The following is a 20663-nucleotide window of genomic DNA, read 5'->3' as shown; positions in this document are numbered from 1 at the left end:
TGTTTGGTTACTCTCCCCACCTCCAGTTTGAGGCACAAGTGTTCACGAATATAAAACTGTGTTTACACAAAACTATGTGCATTAGTTTCCTGTTTCCCATATTTTGAAGAAAATGCCCTTTTTAACTTTGAGTTACAGATTACAGATCCCAGAGTTCAGAACCTTTAGCCCAGTTATTTCATTGATGTATATACATGTGTATGTCTAATAATAGAGAATAATTGTAGTGTTTCAGTCTAAAGTAAAAGTTTTTAGACCATTTCCCTAACCACTGTAAAAATACTATCTGTTGTCAAATAGCATGTGCAATGACATTTTAAAGGTACAAGGTCATAAAGTTATGAGTCCATGGGTAGAAATTTGGAAAAGATAGAAAAATGTAAAGAAGAAAAACGAAAGTCATATAAATCTACCATCTAGAGCTCACTACTATTAAAATTACACTGGTGAATTTCCTTCTACGTATTTTCTACGAATATACCTTTTTTTTTTTTTAACCAAAAACCAACCAAATGAGGAGCATCTGGTTGTAAGTAGATGCCTTATGCGCGAGGGATATGTTCCAGATCCTTGAAACCCTAGTGCTAGAAACCATGGCCAGAACTATGCCATCAGTATTCTAGGTTTTGTCCTGTTCATTTTTGCTATAGATCTTAGCAATTTCACCAACTATATATATTTTTTCTTTCCCTTCGAAGTTGAAAATTGCATCTTTTTCATTTAAAGCAAGCATTTTATGATTACTCTTTGGTGTTTTCAAAATGTCAGCACCACTGCTCTTCTGCTTTGTGGCCATTATTAAGTAAAATGAGACTTGAACATAAGCACTGGAATGCCATGAGACGGTGTGGTGTCTGAGACAATTACTGAGTGAGTAATGGACAGGTAGTGTGTACAGTGTCCCTAACTGGACAAAAGGGTGATTCATGTCCTGAGGGACTTCCAACATACTACCTAGAATGGCATGCAGTTTAAAATGTTTGGGTTATTTACTTCTGGAACTCTCCATCTGATATTTTTAGATAACAGTTGACCATGGTTAACTGAAACTATGGGAAGTGAAAATGTGAATACGGGGATTTATTGTATGGTTTAGTTTAGATTTTTCTCTTCCCTCATACTGGATATTGAACTCAGGGACATTGAATTGAGCTACGCACACCTGCCACCTTTTTTTTTTTTTTTTTTTTTTAATATTGAGACAGGGTCTACTTTAGTTGTCTAGGCAGAATTTGAACTTGTATTCCTCTTGCTTCAGCCTCCTGGATTGCTGGGATTACAGTTATGTAACATATTGCTTAGTATATGGCATTGTCATGCTCTGCTTTTTATAGTTTGTACCTTATTTAATTCTGTGAATATCCTTCATTAAATATGAATTTTATTGTTTTTGTTTTATATATAAGGAAATTAAGGCTTCTTGAATGCATTCACAGCAAGTCAATGGCACAGCCTGGCTGTAAACCTGGTTATCTGACTCCAGTGGTTCTATTTAAATAATCTATTACATTTTATCATGTAATTCAGTAGTACTACAATAAACTTTGAGTGTGTATTATGCTATGATATTATATATGTAAACCATGTACAAATTGTGATACTAGTTTTTGTTTCAAGTTTTTGGTGAGGTTAACATTTTTATATAGAAAACATGAACATCTGGGATTATTTCTTTGAAACTGATTTCTAAAACTGGAATTACCATATCAAAGTACATTACACTTTAATTGTCTGATAACCTGTAGCATTGTTAACCTGCCCTTCAGAAAGATTGTTCAGTGTGTACTTTCCCTAGCAGAGTTAACAGTAGCCTTTCATACCCTCAGTGAGATTGAATATTGTGGCAGACAACTTTGACAAGTGAGGAGTTATTACTCTTTAAATTTTAACTGCTTCTTTTTGAGCATTTTAAGACATTAACCTGTCACCTGTACTTTCTTTAATCATTTTTAATAAATTATGTTTGCTTTTTTCTTTTCACATTTTTTATAAGTGTTGCTAACAGTTGGTGCTAATCTCCACAGATAAGTGGTCCATACCAGCTGCCTTCACTATTTAACTGCATAGAACCTTCTCCCCTACTCCCCTAGACTGAGAACAAAAATGATCAAGTACATAAAGAGAATTAACTGTTAGACTTAAAACATAGCAAAATTCTGTATTTGGTTCCTAATTTTAAATATGTCAAACATATTGCTTTCAAAATTATTGGCCTGTACCCTGATGCATCTGGGGCCATTTTCTTCGACCTCATCCTCTGTTTTGTCAGTGTCTTTACCAAGATCACATATTTCTAGGTAGAACTGTACCCTGGTTTGGTTTAGTTTGACATTTTCCAGGATTCTACTCTAGATTCTTTCTCTCCTTTTTCTTAAAATCCTGTATTACAAGGATAATTTTTTAGGCCAGTTTCTTGAATTTTTTTTTTTGGTGTGGGATAACCTGGCCAATATTTTGATTCTGAAATGTGTAGTCTCTTAGAGTATCTTGTTTCTATTTCAGACTTGACACAGAAGTCATCAAATTCTTTTTTTTTCTTTTTTCCCATGTTTCCCTTCCCTTAATTTGAACCACTTGCTTTTCATGTTGACTTGATTTTTCATTATTTTAGATGTAAATCTGGCAGTACATCTTTTCTTCTTTCACTTGAACTTTGCTATATTGTGTACTCTTTGGAGTGTCACTCTGGTATTTCTGTTTAGTCTCTGTGCCACCTATATCGGACAGGTTTTCTGCCTCGTCCTTCAGTGTCTGAGTCCTCTCAGATGATCTTTCCAGTTTGTCCTTTCCTTATCACAAAATTATAATTCTAAAAGTATACTTTGAGCAATTTTTCTGAGCAACAATGAATTGATTCTGTCTTCTCCTTGGCCGGTCGTAGCTCCAGGTTTCACTGGCTTTGGACACCAGTGTTATTTCTAACATTCTCGTTCAGTTCTCTTCAGTGAGGGAGACTGCAGTAGTATCTGCAGTAGTTTTCTTCTTCAATCTCCGTGCAAATTTGAGTAAAAACGAAAATAATTACTAGAATGACAATGAGGTAAGCATTTACAATTTATTAATTATGGTGCCAGCACTTTCACATACTTTTTTTTTTTTTGCTACTCTTTATAACCAGCATATGTAAAAATTGTACTAGATCATCTCTTTGGATTACATCTCAAACTAATGAACTCAAGTGATCCTCTTGCCTCAGCCTCCCAAAGAACCATAACTATAAGCTTGTGCTCTCACACCCAGTTAAGGATTAATTCTTTTAAATTAATGGTTGAAGAAATTTGAAGTTTATGCAAGATAGGATTATGAAAACATCGGACTGAAATAAAGGAAAGCATCTGAATAAACATTTGCAGAACTGAAACATCATGGTAAAAAGAAATCAATTATGTACTTTAAATTTTTGCTATAGTAGGTACACCACTGTTAATTTACCTTTAGTATTTTATGTGTTTTAGACTTTTCAATAATAAAATACTCCTTTCTCACGTCTACCTGGTGTCAAGAGCATGTGTGAAAACTTGTTTTGCATTGTTGGTTGTGACAGCATTTAGGTGACATTTTTCTCCCTAATGCACCATTCTTTTTTCTCAAATATTTGTTTCCTTTCCTGCTTCCTATCAAGATTTAGGGTCTCACAGCTTACCTTGTCATTTTCCCTATATCTTCTTACTCTCAGTGTTCTTTTAGGCCAGGAGAGGAGGTCTCAATTTACCTCAGATTCTTTTCTCTCTCCCAGAAATACTTTGCAGAAATGTCCACTCCTATTTTACCATTGATTTTCTATCTCTCTTCACTTTCCATCTTTCTTTTTCCATTTTTTTAAAATATTTGAGACAAGATCTCATTAGGCTGCCCAGACAAAACTCAAACTTATAATTCTCCTGCCTCAGCATCCCCAGTGCTGGAATTACAGACATGCACCATCATGCCCAGAATTTTCTGCCTTTCAGTAATACCTTCTTCTAATTCTCTGAATCACACAACCTTACCAGTATTCGTAAAAGAACACACAGCTGAAGAAACTGTGCCATGGGACTCTCAATTGCCAGTGAGTGAAAGCTTTGGGATTGGTACTTATAAAGAGATTAAACTGATATCTGTGTGTGTGTGTGTGTGTGTGTGTGTGTGTGTGTGTGTATACAACTGTCTGTTCAGTTTATTTTGAGATGTGGTCTTGGTGTTTTGCTCAGCAATCTACTGCTCACTGTCCTGAGTAATGGAACTACGGGAACAGGCCAGTACACCTAGCTGTAATTTTATATTTCTCATTTGGTATATTTTTAATTATCCTGTACTAATAGGTGTATGTAGAATAAATGTAGGAGCAGAGGGTTTTCCTGTAAAACCTCTTGTTAGCCTTGGGATTATCTCGAGTAGTTTTAGAAGACTGACACCGCAGGCCTTCCCAGAATTCTGAGGGCAGATCTCACCAGAGGATGTTTTGTGCTTTGAGGTAATATATTCAAAATTTTTCTGTCTTATATTCAGTTTTTAAAAACTCATAGAACTGCTTAGTAGTTGTATTAAGTAAGCAAGTCACAAGTTTATTATACAAGCCATTCACTCTTAGTTACTCACTGTATGTGGCAATAGACAAGTAAAATTTGAAATTGAAAACATATTGCCATTTATATTAGCCTCTCTCGTTAAATATTTATGTATAAATCTAATAAAATGTAACAGCTATGTATGAGAGAAACTACAAAACTTTGATTAAAGATATCAAAGGACTAATAAATGGAGTAGGAAAACTCAATATTTTCAAAATGTGAGTTCTTTTCAAATTGATTTATTTTTCTGTGAAATCCCTGTCAAAATTACAGCATGTTACTTTGTGGCTATTGACAAACTGATTGTAAAGTTTGTATGGAGTTAGCAAAGACCCAGAATAGCCAATTCATTGTTGAAGGGTAAGAGCAAGGCTGGAGGACCGACTCTTATCTGACCTTGGAGATTTACTTGAAAGCTATTGTAACGGTGACAGTGCGGTATTGGCCAAAGGCCAGACAAATTGATCAATAGAACACAATAGAGAAACTAGAAATTTGCTAGAAGAGCAAAGGCCGTACAGTAGAGAAAAGAGAATCTTTTCAGTAAGTGATGTTGGAACAACTGCTTTTCCCCATGCAAGAAAAATAAATTGAGATATAAGCACCTCACAGAATTAACTGAAAGTGAATCACAAACCTCAAAGCAAAACATAAAAGTACAAACTAATCAGTAACAACACAGGAAATCTGTGGGCTTGCCATGACTTTTTCAGACATAATATGAAAGGTATAATCCATGAAAGGAAGAAGAATATGCTGAACTTTTAAATTAAAAACTTCTTAGTGAAAAACATTGTCAGGAGAATGAGAAGACAAGCCATAGACTTGGAGAATTATTTGGAAAAGATAAAAGATTGCTTTTCAAAATATGTAAAGAAATCATAAAATTCAGTAAGAAAATGACAGCCTGGTGAAAAACTGGACAAAGATCTGAACAGATACCTTAGCAGAGAAGCTACATATAGAAAACAAGTGAGCATAGGAAAAATAAGATGTTCAAAATCACATGCTAGTAGGGAATTACAAAATAAAGCATGCTATAATACCACTATATAGCACCTATTAGAATGGCCAGAATTCAAAATACAGAAACTCTCAAATGTTGGCAGGAATATAACAGTAAGAAGTCTCTGCTGATTGAAATATAAAATGCTACAGCCACTTTGCAGGACAAATTCACTGTTTTGTTTGGTTTGGTATTTTTCCTTCTTTCACTGTTACCATAGAATCCAGCTGAAAATTTGTATTTGTACAAAAACTCTCTCTCACACACATACAGCTCCTGTATTCCTTTTTTGAGAGGCAGGTACCCTGATTAAACTCAGGTCCTTGTGCTTGCAAGGCAGGCAACAGAACCACCGAGCTGAATCCCCGGCCCACAGCTGCTGTATTCTTAACTGCTATACGTTGCATGCAACCAACATGTTTTTAAATAGGAGAATAGATAAGCTTTGGTATATCCACACAACAGAATTATTCAGTGTTAAAAAACAAGGAACTCTAAAACCATGAAAACCATGGAAGACTCTTAAATGCATATTTCCAAATGAGAGCAGCAAGCCTGCAGACTGTCTTAGTCCTATTATTCTGGCTGGCAAAGGCTAAACTATGGAGACAATACAAAGATTATTGATTGCCAAGATTAGGTAGGAAGGAAGGATTTTAAGTAGGCAGAACACATATGATTTGTAGGGCAATGGAACCTTTCTGTGTGCTAGCAGTGGTAGGTGCATTTAGTCATACGTTGTAAAATCCATAAAATGTGTAACACCAATGGGAACTCTTATATGAACTGTGGGTTTTTGGTGAAAATGCTATGTCTGCGTAGATTTTTCTTTCAACTTGTAACATGATGGTGGCCGTAGGAGAGTTGTGCATGCTTGAGGACAGGATATATAGGGGAACACTGCTTTCCTTTCAGTGTTTCTTTTAACATAAAACTGCTCTAAAATAGCAAAGCTTATTAATTTAATGAAAGGTAGAAGAAGGGATAATAAAATTATAGGAAGTTTTGCTTTTTTTGTTTTTTATAAGGTTGGATTTTATTTTTTACATTAATCAGTGAAATGATAACACAGTACATACAAGAATCTCACCAAATTATTTGGTATGAAATAGAATCTCTTTAACTACTTATTAAGAGAATAGTAAATACTTTTCAGTCTCATTGTTATTTTCATTGAGAAGTAATAAAATTTAATTTTGTATAAAGTTAATATTTGATGATAAAACATCCGTATACTTGAAAGGGAATAGTAACATTCAACAACTAGGCCATACACACACGGAGAGGTCCGACTGCAGATTTTATTCAAGGGGTGGGAGTAGAGAGAGGGGAGGGGAGCAAGAGGAGAGAAGAGAGAGAGGAACAAAGAAAGGAAGGTCCTTTTATCAGTTTTGGGCTGGGCTATTGCTTTTTCATGAGGAGTGGGCTACTTTTAACCTATCACAGGCCAGGCTGCCTTTTATGGGTCCAGCCCTGCAGAAACAGGTTTAACTTCTCTGACTAGCTGTGGCCTTGGTGGGAGGGAAACTAAAGATAAGAGCATGAGGTCATTTTAGAGCCAAGAAGCACCAGGAGAATGCAGCCTGTGCTGGCGGGGTCACAGCATACTTTAACAATCAATTCCCTAACAATACTCTTTTCTTCTAATTTATTATGTGGATAAATCTTTTATAACTGAATGTATTTTATCAAAATTTAAACCAATTTTATAGGTTCTTTTTGGTAATTGATGTTATAAACCCAGATAGATAAAAATCACTTGAGTATTACTTGTCTTGCATACACATAAAAGTTTTGGTTTTTATGTTCATTTTAAGGTTAATTTAGTATCCTTTTTCATAAAAAATAAAAATTAATTATTTTACCTCCACAACTGTACCTTTTCTTAACACTGCTAGCATAGACCCAGTTACTCATATTATCTCTAACTTGGAGACTAGTCAGTTAGCTTCTAGTTAACCATCCCAGGTAGATGAGAACATCATAATTACCTGTTATGCACAAGCTGTTTAGCTGACTAGCAAATATTCTTTGTAGCCATGCACACTATTTTCATTTTCTTAACGTGGCATGGATGAATAATTTTAATAACATGATGCAGATTTTAGAACTTTTTAATTTAAAAAGTAGAGCTATTTAGAAGAGATATGTTTGGTGATCAAGGTTTTGAAGATTAATAAGAATCTTAGAAATCATGTTTAGATGGGCACTGAATGTGTGGATATTACTACTTTAGACATCAGTTACTGTGAGAATTAAAAGAAGGTCGGGTTAATGAGTTTCTGTATGAAAATATAAACTCATATCTCTTCAAAACAATGGAAAAAACATAGCTATATATTAAGATAAAAACTATTATTCTGATTTGTACAAAGGTTCTCTTTTATCATATGATTTTATATATTGTCACATAAAATGTTTCTGTGCTGCTTGGAGGTCCTGTAGAATCTTTCCTTAAATGGCTAACACATTTAAAGTTTCCATTAGATATTAAAGCATTAGATTTGTGAATTGCTTATACTGCAGAGTCCACCAAAATGTATACACACTTTAGGAAAAGAAAAACTTGTATAAATATTTTAATACCAAATTTATTGAGACAACATGAGATTAATATGTTATCTTTGACCTCTATAATTGCAAATAGCATTCAAAGTGGTGGCCATTAGCTTCCCAACATTTATTCGTGTGGCAAAATGCTGCTAGGGCAACTTTGGTCACTGAGATTGCTGAATATGTCTTTTCAGTTTCTCCCCTAAGGACTGGCTATGTAGTGGGTTTTCTGCAATGTATGACATCCTCTCGGGTTTCCCCACATGAAGGTAACACTGCCTGTCAGAAAAACAGCATACAATTTATCTTTCCTTGATGTGTGTATATATTATCTTTAGTGGACTCTGTATATAAACCAATTAGATTATGCTTACTCAATTTCCAAGGTTGTAAAAATTTGTTAATTTCTTGTTTTTTTGTTTTGTTTTGGTACCAGGGATCAAATTGGGACCTTGTTCTTGTGAGGCAGGTGGTGGCACCACTGAGCTAAATCCCTGGCCCAAGCTTTGTTAATTTCTAATATGAAGTTACCTATATTATTTGACTTGGTAATTTTCATTTCTAGGTATACCCTTGAGATACTCGTGTTTGTATAAGAAGACATGTATGAAATTGGTTATTATAGCTGTATTTATAATTAAAATTGAAAACAACACAGTTGTCCATCTGTAAAGTAATGGATAAATGTATTTTGAAATATTTGTGAAACATAATACTATGTGGTTGTTAAAATGAATTAGCTAGAATTTCAATTATAGTAGCTATAGTTAAATCCTAAATATAATACAGGATGAAGGAAACTAAGTTGTTAAAAGAGAGGTATAGTTTTTAATTTTTGAAAACATATAATACACTCATATTATGCTTATTCTTTTTCATTTATTGTTTTTATTTCAAAAAACCAGCAGAAAAGCTAAGCACAAAAATCAGTATGGTGGTTATCTCCGTGGAAACAGTGAAAGGAATAAAATTAGAAAAAAATAAAAGGGCTACAACTTTTAAATAATGTATTTTTCAGTAGATAAAACTATGATTCAAATAAAAGTTGATAAAGTTAGGTATTGGGTACATAAGCATTTACTAATTCCCTTCTACACCTTTCATGTTTAAAACATTTCATTACGAGGAGTAAAAATGGCACATATAGAAGATACATTATAAATTTAAAGTATTATACACTAAAAACATATAATATATGTATCAAAAACATAAGTAAATAATTAAACACACCTCTGTATTTATAAGAAAATGCACACACAGCCACACACAAATACTACCTATCTGAAGTATACAACTATAGTAGGCAGAACTCCTTGGAAATCTTGTGTATGTTTTTCATTGGGGGGAGGAGCATTAAGATGAGGAACAGAGGAAAAAATGAGAACCAAGACCTGTCATGTAAAGGTACAAGATCCCAGTGATGAATAGAACTGTACTGTCTGCCTAACATGTACCAATAAATTCAATTAAAAAAATAATAAAATGAAAAAAAAATTTTTTAAAGATGAGGAATTAATTAAAATATAACAGGATCACTGAAATATCCTCTTCAGTGGGCCTGTTATATTTTAATTAGTTAAGGGTAAAAAGTATATTAATATGTCGTAAATTTACATTGAAAAATGCAGCTTTTTCATAGGAATATGGATGTGTGGTATACCAAATCTACTTGGCATTACTTATTTCCATCTTTTCAAATAGTTTCAAAAACCATTAACCATTTGACTGATATCTGGAGTTTATTATATATAAAAATTAATTTTGAATCAATAAAAATACTGAACAGTTAAATGTTTGTCAACTCATTTATTAGGAATGTCAGTGAATGATCAGATAAATTAACTGTGGATCATTTTTTTCCTAAAGAATACAGGTCAATGACCAGATTGTGGAGGTGGATGGAATCAGCCTGGTAGGCGTCACACAGAATTTTGCTGCGACAGTTTTGAGAAACACCAAGGGCACCGTCAGGTAAATACGTAGCTTCACTGATAGGCAGTTTGATCACTGTTTGTTTTGTTGATTTTGGCTCTCTCTACTTTCACCTAGAAAGGTAAGTATTTACAATGTAAATTTTATTTGAACACCAAAAACAGTGTGAAGCAATATGGTTAGTTATAGAGCTGTGTTAATGTGCAGACAGCATTTCTGGTTGTTGCTTTAATAAATTTCAATTTAGATTCTAAATCCTTTTAACAAAACCAATTATATAATTATAAAATCAATTACACGTATATTTAATGAGACAGATTACAGTGGTATCTTGGTTCAAACTTAATTCTTTCTATGATTCCGGTTGCAAACCGAATTGGATGAGAACTGCATCAAATTTCCCCATAAGGTCAACATTAACCCCAACCAATTAATTTGATTTGGTTCTTATTCAATTCAGTTTGCAACCAGAATCCTGGAAAGAATTAAACTCATGAGCTGAAATGCCACTGTATTTAGACCAATAATTTGGCTAATAGTAATCTTGGATAAACTGTAACTTTTCTACTTAATTGGATAGAAAATGAATAAGGAAGCAGTCCTAAGGTGTAGGTTTGAAATCAGTTTATTTGATAATACTTTACTTTGTAAAAATAGCATTTTTTCTTTCCTTTCCCCCATGTGCCTTGCTTCCTCTTCTCCTTTGAACCTTTGCTTCCTGTTTCACATTGTCTGTTAAACATTTTGGTCCTCATTTACACTTCCAGTTTCTCACACCAGAGAGACAATTCGATATTTATACGTGTGTGTCCTATTTATTTCACTTTAAGAGTATGGCCTCAATATACATCTATTTGTTGAGCTATTAATTTCTCTAGATTATCATTCTTTATGGCTGACTAGTACTCCATTTTTTAAAAAACATCTTTCTTATCTAGTCATCAGTTGATAGGTATTTGGGTTGATGGGCATTTGTCTTGTTTCCAAGATTTAGCTGCCACTATAAACATGGGCATAGAAGGGAAGTTGAACCAAAGCTTTTTAAATAGGGAGGGGTACGACATAGTGAAGGGGAATGGGACAAAAGCAGAACTAAGATATATCATCTACAGATACAAATTCCCAATGATGAACGTGATCATAATGTGTATTTAAAATGTACCAATGAAGTTAATTAAAAAAAAAAGAAAATTATAGCAGTATTTTTTTTCCAGAACCCTATAATGGAACACATTAAGGATGCATTTAGTACGTGTAATTATGAAAGTGGTTTAGTGTCTCGTCATAGATTGTGAAACTACCAAACATTCTGAAAATATGAACGAGTTAACATAGAGGGCAGCATTAGAGTTAAATTTGATGGTGTGCAAGCATGAGTTCAAGTGTTAGAGTTTTCCAGTAAGAAAGCACTGTTTGGTGCTGAAAGCCAATTTTAGGAATCGACCTGAATGACTTACATAGGCAGTCTGTTGATGCTTCTAGGGTACTTCTGTTGAACATCCACAATCCTGACAAAGTGTACAGGAAAAACCATTAATGCTCTCTCAGAGCTGCATAGAACTCCTAAGTAAATACAGTTGTCTTTCTCCAGACACCCTCTGTTCTGCAGTCAGCACTTTCCAGTTTCAGTATTACATTTGTTTTGGAGCTGCCCGTTAGACTTTAAGATAGATGAAAACATTAAGTAAGGGTGATACACTTTCAACTTGTAAGAACATTTTTCAGTCAGAAAAGTTTGTAGTGACATGAAATCAGCCATCCCTTTCACATCTGACTGTTGATCACATAATTTTGTGTTGTTATCAAAGCTTGTAAGGGTTGCAAATTGCTTCTTAATGATCTCCCTGATTTCTCTTTTTCCCTTTTTTCATATTGTCTTAATTTTTTTCCTAATGGAAGACCATAATTACAGTTTTCAAATATATGACAGGCTATCATGGAAACAGGGTTGACTTTCTGTTTACTCCTAGTAGTAGAAAAATGATTACACAAGTAGTCAAAATAATAATTCTTCATCCATCACATTCATCTCTCCTTCAGACACTGTCAGTGGCCCTCCATTCTGTGTGAGAAACATACTTCTCGGTCTGGTGTTAAACATCTTTTGTCATGTGATGGTCTTACCACTTGCCTTTATATTCATTTGATGCTTTGGTGTAGTCATGTGGTAGTTACCATGCTTCAGGCTTAACTTGGGAATGAGACACTTTGAGTCTTTCTTTCCACCATTTTCTTCTGTTTAAAATGCTGTCTTTTATTTAGAACATCCTTGTCCTATAGAACCTGTTACAGATCTTTTTTCTTCAGAAATTCTCCCATGGTATCCTGATCCTCTGAAGATCCCTTCTTTCTGATCAATCTTCCCATTCATACTACTTATCTGACCTCGAGATTACTGAGTGCTCACTTTTGTTCTTAAAAGGCATAAATTTTTTTCTCATTGACTTTGTAAAAATCTTGGTGGAACCATGGGAATTTCAGATTCCTTCACTCCTCCCAAATTATTTTAACCCAGGATCTTAATTTATTGAAATTAATGTAGCTTCTAAATTAACAGACTATGAACAAAATGTGTTTGCTCAATTTTAACTTTAAAAAAATAGTATTTGAATCCTCTGAGTGTATTATCAGAGAGTAGCTCTTCATAAGATTCTAATGTAAAAACAAGATTCAAAAACGGCCCTTGTGGGCCAGGGATTTAGCTCAAAGGTTCTGGTGCCTGCCTTACAAGCCCAAGGACCCGAGTTCGATCCCCAGTACAAAACACACAAACACACACACACACACACACACACACACACACACACACACTTGTTTATTTATTTTTGAGGTACTGGGAATTGAAACCAGGTCCTTGCACATGCTAGGCAAATGTGCTACCACTGAGCTGTATCTGGAAATTTAGTCCTGTATTTTTAATGAAATGTACTTTTGAAATTTAAAATATATGAGGTTCTGTATTTCTTATTCAATAGGAACCTCAATATGACAGATAGTAGTTATTGAAACATATTTTCAAGTGGGGACATTATCTAAAAAGTTACTGGGTTTAGTTTGAATTTTTCTAACTACAAGGCACAGATCTGAAAGAAATACGTAGACCTCATGGCTTTAAGGAGCCAGGAGGAAGATCTGAAGCTAAAGGTGGTCAGCAAATTAAAACAGATTTGGATTATAATGATTTTTAAGTATTAGAAATTAAGTATTTTTTTATTTCCTGGAAATGTATATGAAATATGCGCCAGCATGTGGATATAAATCAGTCGTAAAATAAATTCCTGTGATGTTGTTCACTCACAGGTGTAGCAAATCATTTTTATCTTACTTATTCATGTGCTTTACTTTATTAAGCTTTGAATACCTATGCCTGAATCTGTGAACTAATAATATAGATGAAGCCCCATTAATATGCATCTTTTAACTTATCAGAGAAATAAGTATTTTAAAGTGACAACATCTCAGGGTACAAGTGTTTCTTAACCCTATATTATTTATATGAGATAGAGCATATTATAAGAAGAGGTTCAACTCAAACTAGGTTAGGTTTCCTGGAAGATATTAAAAGCCCAGGCATAGTTCAAAGGATTAGTAAACTACTTTTATTTCCTGCATTTTATAGACATGATTTAAAACTATTGACAGTGAGAAATGTGTTGCTTATGTTAAGTACGGAGTTAAGGAAAGAAATGAGAAAACTCAAGCAGTTTACGCTCAGTATGACATAATGCAATAACAAAAGGAAAAAGACATATATATTGCAGGGTAGATGTGGCCACCTCAGCCATAGTATTCATCTCACAGAACTCACAGTTCTCTAATTTTTCAACTTTGGTGGGCCTAACATGAAGCATCTTGGTAGCAAGAAGTCCAAAGTCTGTTAGTGGTGTGGATCCATCAATATGAGCTGATCATGTAAGTACATTTCTACTGCATGGACACTACACAGCCAGCCTTAAACACTAAAAAAACCCTAGGGTTCAAGAGCCAAGAGGAGGGAATGAAGATAGGTAGACAGACAGACAGACTGACGTGGCTTATGCATTTACGGAGACCAATAAAATAGATGGCATATATAAGAAACAAGTGCTACAAGTATGCCCGTATTTACCGAACAAATTGAGGCACAAGGAGATTTAAATGCTTGTGTAAATGTATATAGCTGACAAATGATTGAGCAAGAAACTGAATACGTGAGACCATCAGTAAGTGCACACAGATCCCAGTGAGAAATGGTGTGAACGAGAGTGGCACAGCTATGGGCATATTCCAGCCAGGGCCCTGCTCTGACCCCAGTGGCTTGGAACACAGGCCAAAGCCAAGGCCCCACCTAGAAAAGAGCTGCACAGGTACACAAGCAGTAGCCAGAGGCTTGCCGCCATAGGTAAGTGTGTGGAGACCCTAGCAGAAAACCTCTCAGACAACAGCAACTAGAGTGCACAGCCCCCAGCCAAAGGCCCTCCCCAACAACAGCTACATAAGGGTCCTAGGCAGAGGCACACTTAGATACTGTCCCAAGTGTGCACAGGCCCCAGCCAGAAGGCCACCCAGACAAAAGGTCAGTTAAGGAATCCAGAAGGACACCATTCTGAACCCAGGAATTAGTGTACTGATGAGCAGCAACGAAAAGGTCCCTTGGTGGCTTCCTGAGAATTGAAGACGACTGGGTGAGCAAAAAGGTGCCTCAACAAAGGCTCAGCAGGCTGTATCTGCTGAAATGGGAAGACACGTAAACAAGTCTCAAAACCACACTTCCACATCACCTAAGGCAACCACAAAAGGAAACGAGATGGAACAATCTGATACTCAACTACCTGGACTCCCTGAACTGACAATGAAAGGGGATCTGGAAAAAATGAAATCAGAAATAATTTCTCAAATAACAGTACAGATTGTGCCCATAGTGCAAGACATGATAAAAAATCTAGAGCAAACACAGATTAAAAAAAAAAATAGGAGTTGAGGAACATGAAGGAATCCCAATATAAGAAACAAGTGGAATCCACAATACAGACACAAACAGATTTCTAGGAGATTAAAAACTCCATTGAAAGTTTACACAGCAGAATAAGCAAATGCAAGAATACAATTTCAGATACAGAAGATAGGATTGCAATTAGTGACCAGGAAAGGAAAAATTTCTTAAAAATAGTAAGGGACCATGAGAAATCAGTCCAGCAGGTGCTATATGATGTAAAGAAGAATAACATAAGACTGATCAGAGTCGATGATGAAACAGGAGAGACTGCAGATGACATTAAAAAAACTGTTCCCAGAAGTAATGGCAGAAAACTTCCCAGGTAGGGGGAAAGAATTTGACATACAGATAAGTGAGGCATATAGGACTCCAACTAGCTGTGATCAAAAAATTCTACACATAGGCATATAATACTCAAGATTCCAGAAACCCAACAGAAGAATAAAGTTCTACAAGCAGTTAGAGAAATGAAACAAAACATATGCAAATGAAGCCTATCAGAATCACAGCAGACTTCTCAACATAAACCCTCAAGGCAAGAAGAACTTGGAGTGATGTCTTTCAAGCCATAAAGGAAAACAGCCTCCAAACCAGACTGATGTACTCTGCAAAACTATCTTTCAAAATTGTTGGAGAAGTAAGATACTTTTATGATAAAGAGCACCTTAGGAACTTCATGAATACCAAATCAGCACTCCAGAACATTTCAAACAATATCCTAGGAAGAGACAATGAGGATCACAACCCCAGGAAGCCCAGCAAATGAATCCATCAGGCACAACAAGAAATTGAATGCAAAGGGGAAGAATCCAACTCAAAGAAAAAGTCATGAGAGGGATAAGTCAATACATACCAGTTATAACCATCAATGTTAATGGTCTCAACTCACCAATCAAAACAAATAGACTGGCAGAATGGGTCAGGAAGCAAGATCCAACAATATGCTGCATACAAGAAACACGCTTAATTCAAAATGAAACTAACAGACAGAAAGTTAAAGGGTGGAAAACAATACTTCATGAGACAAGAACCTGAAAAAAACAGCAGTAGCTATCCTCTTTGCACATCAAGTGGATATCAAATCAACACTGATTAAGAGAGACAAAGGACACTACATCCTTGTAAAGGGAAAAATCCAAGAGGAAGAGATGACAGCTGCATATATATGCAACAAACACTGGTGTGCACAACTATATAAAATACTAATGGACATGAAAAATGAAATAAGTACTAATACAGTAGTAGTGGGGGACCTCAGTACCCCACAATCATAAATAGATCAGCTAGACAAAAATTAACAATGAAATACAAGAACTCAAACTCTTGAACAAATGAACTTAATAGATGTTTACAGAGTATTCCACTCCACAAAATAAGAATATACATTCTCTTCAGCTGCACATAGGTCATTATTGAAAATAGACCTCATACTTGCTCATAGAACATGTTCAAGTGCAAAGGAACTGGAGTTACCCCCTGTATATTATGAAATTGGTGCAATGAAATTAGAGATCAATAGTGAAAGAAACTGCAAAAATTCTAAACACATGGAAATTGAACAACACACTTCTGAATAACCAATGGGTCACAGAGGAAATTAAGAAATCAGATAGTTCCTACAATTAAATGACAGTGACAGTACAACATAACAATCTATGGGACACAATGAAAACAGCCTTACAAGGGAAATTCATAGCAGTGAATACTCATATTAGGAAAACAGAGTGAGCTCAATTAAACAACCTGGTACTTAACCTCAAACTTCTAGAAAAAAAAAATAGCAGGACAAACCCAAAGCTCATACAAGGGAGGAAATTGTAAAGATCAGAGCACAAATTAATGCCATGGAGACTAAGAGAATGACACACACACACAAAAAAATCAATGAAGCCGAGTTGGTTCTTCAAAAGAATGAACAAAATTGACAAACCCTTAGCCAACCCTATCAAAAGAAGGAACAATAAAGCCAAAATCCATGCAGTTAGTAATGAAAAGGGTGAAATTACAGTGGACCCAGCAGAAATCTAGAGGATCATCAGTACCTACTTTGAGCCAATAAAATGGAAAATACAGCAGAAATGGACAGATACTTAGATGTGTATGAATTACCAAAGTTGAATGAAGACAACATAAAAATTTTAAACAATCCAGTATCAGTCAATTAAGTTGAAAATGTAATTAGAAACTTAAAAACTAAGAAAAGCTCAGGTCCTGATGGCTTCATGCTGAATTCTACAAGATATTCAGAGGAACTGCTGACACTACTTTTTAAACTCTTCAGTAAAATCTAAAGGGAAGCAATTCTGTCAGATTCATTCCTGGAAGCAGGTATCACCTTGATCCCCAAAGCAAAGAAAGACACAAAAAAGTGAACTATAGGCAAGTCTCACTAATGAATATAGATAGAAAAATCTTTAAGAAGATACTGGTAAATAGAATGCAGAAGATCATCAAGAAGATCATACACACTAACCAAGAGGGATTCATCCCAGTGATGCATGGATTGTTCAACATACACAAATCAATAAATGTAATACCCTATATTAATAGAGCCAAGGAAAAAAAAAGCTATGTGATCATCTTAATAGATGCAGAAAAAAGCATTTGAAAAAATTCCAACATGAATTCATGGTAAAAACTCTGCAAAAAATTTGAATAGACAGTCTGTATCTCAACCTGATAAAAGCCATCTATGAAAAAGCCAATGGCCAATATGCTAAATGGTGAAAAACAAGCCCTTCACACTAAAATCAGGAACAAGACAGTGATGTCCACTTCACCACTCCTGTTCAACATAGCTTTGGAAACATTAGCTACATCAGTTAGACAAGAGAAAGGAATAAAGATAGAAAATGAGGAAGTCAAACTGTCATTATTTGCAGATGACATGATAGCCTATCTAGAAAACCACAAGAACTCCACCAGAAGTTTTCCAGATTTAATAACCAAATTCAGTAAAATAGCTAGATACAAGGTCAACACACAAAAACCAGTAGATTTCCAGTGCATGAACGACAGACACATTGAGAGAGAAATGGGGAAACAGTTCTTTTCACAGTAGCATTGAAATGCTCAGAAATCAACCTAACAAGAAAGCAAAGACCTCTACTCTGAAAACTATAGCACTCTGAAAAAAAGAAGTAGAAGACGATATCAGAAAATGGCAAGCCATCCCTTTCTCCTGAGCAGGAAGAACCAATACAGTGAAAATAGCCATACTCCCAAAGCTGCTCTTTAGATTGAATGCAGTCCCAATTGAAATTCCAGTAGCATCCTTCCCGGACATTGAGCAAATAATCAAAAAATACATTTGGAGCAAGAAGAGACTTAGAATAGCAAAAGCACTTCTAGTTGATAAAGACAATGCAAACAGTATTAAAGTCCCTAACTTAAAACTATACTACAAAGCTACTGTGATAAAAACCTGAGGGCCAGTGCAACACATTAGAAGATGCAGTACCAACTCCAGACACATTCAGCTACTTTACCTTTGATAAACGACCCAAACACCCTCACTAGAGGAAAGCCTCTTTAATAAATGGTGCTGGAAAAATTGAATTTCAACTTGCCAAAGATTAAAACTAGACCTATATCTCTCACCATGTTAAAATCGAAATGGATTAAAGATCTAAATACTGAAACAGAAACACTAAGCCACCTACAAGAGAAGTTAGGTAGAACTCTTGAAGACATTAGCATAGGATAAGATTTCCTGAATAAAACCTTAGTTGCCTATGAACTAGCAGAAAGAATCAACAAGTGGGATGTCTTCTTATTAAAAAGCTTCTGCACAGCAAGAAAAACCACCAAATGTGTGAAGAGCCAACCCACAATGTGGGAAAAAATTTTTACCAGCTGTTCCTTGAACAAAGGTCCTACTAACTAGAATATATGAAGAAGTTAAAAAAAAAGACCTCCCAAATTTATTTTTTTTTCCAAATTTAAAAATCCAATTAAAAATGGACATTGAAATGAACGGATATTTCTCAGACAAAGAAGTAGAAATAGTAAATAAACATTTGAGAAAATGTTCAACATTACTGGTCATTTGAGCAATGCAAATGAAAACAGTGCTGAGATTCCACCTCACCCCAGAAAGAATGGCTGCTATTGTGAAATCACTACAAATGCTGGTGGGGTCTGTGGGGAAAGAGGAACACTGTTCCACTGCAAGAGTGAGTGTAGACTGGTGCAACCCCTGTGGAAAATAATATGGAGATACCTCAAACAGCTAGGATTGGAAGTCCCATTTGACTCAGTTATTCACCTGCTGGCTATCTTCCGAAAAGAACTAAAAGAATCATACCACAGTGATATATGTGCACCCCTGTTCATTGCAGCACATTAGCTACAACCTGGAAGCAGCCCAGTTGCCCATCAACTGGTGGCTGGATAAAAAAATGTTTTGTTTTAAATGGAGTACTACTCAGCCATAAAAATGAGAAGTTAAAGTTATTTATAGCTAAATGGATGTACATTGAGGTTATACTTTTAGTGGGGGGAGTTTGAGACAGGGTCTCACTATGTAGTTGAGACTGACCTGGAACTCACTATGTAGCCAAGGCTGGTCTCGAACTCACAGCAATCCTCCTGCCTCAGCCTCCTGAGTGCTGGGATTACAGGCATGTGCCTAACTGAAGTAAATAGGACAGATATGTAAATAGTGAATAGTTTCTGTGGTGTGAGAAACTGAAAGTGTAAATAAAAATAAAAAATATAATGGATAATGCGAAATAGGAAGAAAGGAGGCAAAGAAAAAGGGGAAGCAAGAAGGGTAGGGGAAAGGAGACAGGGGAATGGAATTAGTACGGGAAAATGAAGAAATGAAAACAAAGTCTTTGTAAATAGGAATGGAGGGGTTGAAGGGACGGCAGGGGTATGGAGGAAAAAATAAGAGCCAAGATCAGTTATATAAATCGATTATAAATTACAATTATATATGTAAAATTATATAATTATATAAAATAATTATAATTCTATAATTCCAATGATGAATATCATTATATTGTGTACCTAAAATGTACCAATAAAATAAATTTTTTAGAAAACTGAACACATGAGTTTCATTTGGAAAAAAAGGCATTTAGCAGAGAAATCTGTCCTTGGTAACCACTCTCAAGATCAGAGAATGACATCAATCAGTATATTAAATATTATTTATACTTTCTAACACAATCATTTGTAGGATTTTACCTATGTACTAGTTATAGTGTAATGCAGAACATATTTCCCTCATCCACAGAGAGTAACAGAAGAGGTTGATTCAGTTGTCTAAATTCGGGACTGTTGGAAAATACTTACGCAAGGCTAAATTCCAGATATTAAAATAAATGGAAAATAGCTTTGTATAACTCTGAAATAGTCTGTTCACATCTAGTGATTTCTACTTTATTTCAGTAGGTATACGAGTGATTTTTATCTCTTTCAAACTACTTCTGATTATTTTTTCTTAATGAATTTATAATTTCTAGTTTAAAATTAATTTCCCCATACATAAACATGGCTCAACAGTCATAATTTGGCTTTTAATGATCTCCAAGAAAAGCATCATTTAGTATATTCTAATAGAAAAATGAACCTTGACTTGTAAACCTGGTGATTTGAGTTAACTGAGTCAACTATTTAAATTATTATTATTATTATTATT

At 35.0% G+C, this 20663-nt stretch overlaps 1 protein-coding gene across 10 annotated transcripts in view; it reads left to right on the top strand.

The window, feature by feature from the left end:
* The window catches only part of Ppp1r9a (protein phosphatase 1 regulatory subunit 9A), a 307086-nt gene that overhangs the window by 178381 nt on the left and 108042 nt on the right, over nt 1-20663 (top strand). For all 10 annotated transcript variants that reach the window (XM_010603427.2, XM_010603425.2, XM_010603423.2 and 7 more), the window contains exon 4: nt 9976-10080. In XM_010603427.2, coding sequence (XP_010601729.1) covers nt 9976-10080 — 105 coding nt within the window. The remainder of the gene's footprint in view (nt 1-9975; nt 10081-20663) is intronic.

Source organism: Fukomys damarensis, unplaced genomic scaffold (assembly GCF_012274545.1).
Source record: "Fukomys damarensis isolate Sample0158 unplaced genomic scaffold, DMR_v1.0_HiC HiC_scaffold_4, whole genome shotgun sequence".
In the NCBI taxonomy this organism is placed as follows: Eukaryota; Metazoa; Chordata; class Mammalia; order Rodentia; family Bathyergidae; genus Fukomys; species Fukomys damarensis.
This window is presented reverse-complemented; position numbering and strand designations above follow the sequence as displayed.